Genomic DNA, 3,737 nt, shown 5'->3' with positions numbered 1-3,737 from the left:
TGCAGCAGAGGGCGCCATCACACGGGCAGTGTGCATGGTGAGGGTGAGCCGGGTGCAGCAGAGGGCGCCATCATGCGGGACCATCAGTGTGGGCAGTGTATGTGGCGAGGGTGAGCTGGGTGTGGGCAGAGGGCCATCATGTGGGCAGTGTGTGTGGCGAGGGTGAGCTGGGCGTGGGCATGGGCAAAGGGCGGAATGAAGAGCTGGAGTCCCCTCCCGCGCGTTCCTACTAGCCCCACCCGTGCAGATGCACGCTGCCCCCTTCCCCTCTGTGTGAGGTCTAGGAACAGGAGAACAACACAGGAAGGCCACCCCGTTTCCCTCAGCAGAGCTAAGGCAGGGTGGGATTCTCAAGCAGGATTTTACTAAACCCCAAGGAAACCCAGAAGTAAAGGTAGAGGAACCCTGAGCACACTGAGCCCCACGATGCCTGAGCCCCGCTTTGTTGCTCCTGGCCCCTGCCCCTTCCGGTCTTTGGCCCTTCGTTCCAGGGCAGGGCGAGCTGGCGCCGCCATCCGTTAGCCTCTAATTTAGAGTCTAGCTCGGGGCCCAGCTGACAGCAGGGGCCCAGGACAAGCCTGGTGAATAAAGGAGGCGGCAAGTGGAACAGGCTGCCTGTTCCTGGGGCGAACAAAGAAGCGCTCACCCCCTCTGTAAACATTACTCAGAAAGCCCAGGCCAGACCGAGAAGAGAAGAATGGAAATGCCAACCCCAACGTGCTCCTGCGGTGGGGCACTTTTCTGTAGTTAAAGGGAGTGAACTAGATTGACATCAACAGGTCTCAAAAATTACCCTGCTGAGTGACAGAAACAAATGACAGATGTGTATAATGACACGCTATTTATGTAAAACAAATCACACAGCGCACTATGTGTTTACGGTGACGCGTGAGAACAATGAAAGAAAACAAGGTCTGAAAGGAGACCCCCAAATCTTAACAGTCAGGACCCCTGGGGGCAAGAATAGGGATAGGACTGGGGAGCTGGGGATGGGGATGGCTCAGAGGAACTTCGCTCCTGTGCTATTCTAATTTTTCAGGAAGAGTGGACTCAGGTATTAATTGTTGTGAGCTGTCGACGAGTTGATCCCGACTCAAGGCAACCCTATGTGTGCAGAGTAGAACTGCTCCACAGGGTCTTCAAGGCTGTGACCTTTCAGAAACAGATCACCAGGCCTGTCTTCAAGGCACCTCTGGGTGGGTTCAAACTGCCAACTTTTGGGCTAGTAACTGAGTTTTTAATGGTTTGTGCCACTCAAGGACTCCCAGGTAATAATTACACAATTTAAAACTAATTTAAGAAGGGGAAGAACCATCTGGTCGGGACAGGTGTGGGCCCCTGCCAGCTCCTGCCAGCCCCTCCCCCAACTGGGCCAGTGTCCTCACTCGTAGGAGGGTGCCTGTCAGTCCCAGTGTTCCAGGAACCACCCTGCACCCACCTACACCGCGCCCACACCGAGCCCTCGCCGTCTACTTGCCATTCTGTCCTCGAAGGTCTTGACCATGATGCCGTCGGGCAGTGAGGTAGCCAGCAGTGCCATCTCCTTCCGGACCGTGCTGAAGAACTTCTTGGCTTCTGGAGGCTGGAACTCAATTTTCTTAAAAGAGTGATTTGCTGGAATGGGGAAGAGAGGGGCTGGTCACTCCTGGAGGGCCCCAGGAGCTCTGTGTGGAGAAGCGGCTGCTGCCCTTGGGAACCCGGTCTGGGCGAACAGCTGCTGTACGTCTCCAGACAGGTGAGTCCACCCACCTACTTCCCACCCGCTCCTCCCGGCATCGGCATCGGGAGAGGTCCCGGGCAGCAGGGCCAACTCACAGGGGGCGAACTCCAGCACGGAGAAGACCTCGCCCTTGGCGCTGGTGAAGGTGACGCCCGGCTTGCCGCCACACTGCTGGCAGAGCACCGGGGTCTCGCTGGGCCACTCCGCCTTCACTGGAGACTGCCCCTCGGGCTTGTCCTCCTTGCGCTCCGCGTCGGGCGCCGCCTCCATCTTCTCTTCCTCAGCAATCGCCACGTTGTCCAGGGTCTTCTTGAGGTTTTCCTGCAGCTTCTTGATGTCATCCAGAAACTTCTTCTCCCGCGTCGGCTTCTCCGGCTCCACTGTGGGGGAGGTGGGCGAGCCCGTCAGGAGCTGCTCCACCGTCATGTTCTTCAGGCTCTCCAGGATCTTGATGGCCTCCTTCAGCTCCCGGAAGCTCTTTGGGGGCCCTTCCTTGCCCGCCTTCTCCATCAGCCCCGCCATGGGGGTGGCCATGGCCACAGCCCCTTGGATGGCGGCCGTGGCGGCCTCTTCACTGATGACCACGCCCTTGTCCTCCTCAGGGACGGCTGGTGGCTCAGCGGCAGGGATGGGGGGCTCCTCGATCTTGGGGTGTTCATCCTCCACCAGCCCATTGTCCGTCTCCCAGCTGTCGCTGTCGTCCTCCCACTCGTCTGAGGACGCCCCGCTGGTGCTGCCTTCCACCGAGTCATAGTCGGATTCCTCCATCTCGGACTCGATGTTGTACAGGTGCTGGGGGGAGAGGCACAAAGGAGGTGCAGACGTGGGGGCACCACGGGGGGCTCCTGATCCTCACAGCTGATGACCGGGCTCACTGAGGCCCTGGCAACCCCATCCTCCCTTTCCTGCTCTGGACCTTGTGGCTTGAACCTCTTGGCGCCAGCTGGGTCCCTCGATCCATGGGAGTCAGCCTTCACCTGCCCCACCACCACCCACAGGAGCAGCGCCCAGCCTCCCCCGCCTCTGTGCCTGTGGTCAGTATCCCGGGCTGAGGGTCCCAAGGGGAGACCTTGTCAAATCCAGCCCCACCCGAGGGCTCAGACCACTGCCACAGTGACGAGGGCAGAACATGTGACAGGAAGGGTTGGAGGGGGGAGAGCCAGCCTGTGCCGTACCCCGTCTGGTTCCCTGGAATGGCCTACTAGACGAGGGGAGAGCCCCCACCACCACGTTGGCTGGCGCCGCCAAAGGAGAGCTCGGGGCAGAATGGTCCCAAGCACACCAGCAGAGCCCGAATCAGTCAGCCTTCTCCTGTCTCTGCCTTAGCTGTTAATGTTTTCCTAGCAGTGTTGGTGGGAAAATCACCGTCTCCCCTAAGGAGTAATTTGCATTTGCTTAGTGCAGTGAGATAGGAATCCAGACAACATGGAGGTCTGTGGAAATCCACACACCCTGGTGAGCTGGAGAACCTGTTGGGTGAGGCCGGCTGTGGATGTGCCATGGTTCCCCTGGCTGCCCTGACCTGGGGCCGCATGAGTAACAGCTGCCCTCCTCACATGCTTGCTCTAAGATCTCCGAGACCCTTCTATAGGAAGGCTCCTGTTGGTAAGGTCCGCCAGCGGATCCTGTCCATTCCCGGAGAGGCGATGGGACATGGGCACTCTTCGGGCCCTGGCAGAACCTCACCTGGGGCAGGATGATGGTCTTTGAGTTGTCAGCCCACACCACCTCCACCTTGCTGCTGACGTCCACACGGGCCACCTGACCCACCGATGGCTGCAGGGCAAACAGGACAGTCAAGGGCACGGCTCTCCAGGAGGGGCGAAGGCTAGACTTCGGGGAAAGGGAGCCCAGCCAGCAGTGGGCGGCAGGGGACAAGACCAGGAGCAGTGAAGAAAAGTGGGCACCAGCCCGAGAATGGGAGTAACTAAGGCCAGGGACAACCTGGCTGTGGCAGCCCTGCTCATACCTCCCAGCTCACCGTCCAGGGACAACCTGGCTGTGGCAGCCCTGCTCA

The 3,737-nt window shown here is 59.5% G+C and overlaps 1 protein-coding gene across 1 annotated transcript in view; it reads right to left on the bottom strand.

Moving 5' to 3' along the window:
- UBE2O (ubiquitin conjugating enzyme E2 O) overlaps positions 1 to 3,737 on the bottom strand; it is a 63,233-nt gene that overhangs the window by 5,050 nt on the left and 54,446 nt on the right. The window contains exons 13-15 of the mRNA XM_004374134.3: positions 3,407 to 3,496; positions 1,816 to 2,512; positions 1,478 to 1,614 (exon numbers count right to left, since the gene is read on the bottom strand). Of these exons, the coding sequence (XP_004374191.1) occupies positions 1,478 to 1,614; positions 1,816 to 2,512; positions 3,407 to 3,496 (924 nt within the window). The remainder of the gene's footprint in view (positions 1 to 1,477; positions 1,615 to 1,815; positions 2,513 to 3,406; positions 3,497 to 3,737) is intronic.

Source organism: Trichechus manatus, unplaced genomic scaffold (assembly GCF_000243295.1).
Source record: "Trichechus manatus latirostris isolate Lorelei unplaced genomic scaffold, TriManLat1.0 scaffold00028, whole genome shotgun sequence".
Taxonomy (NCBI): Eukaryota; Metazoa; Chordata; class Mammalia; order Sirenia; family Trichechidae; genus Trichechus; species Trichechus manatus.
This window is presented reverse-complemented; position numbering and strand designations above follow the sequence as displayed.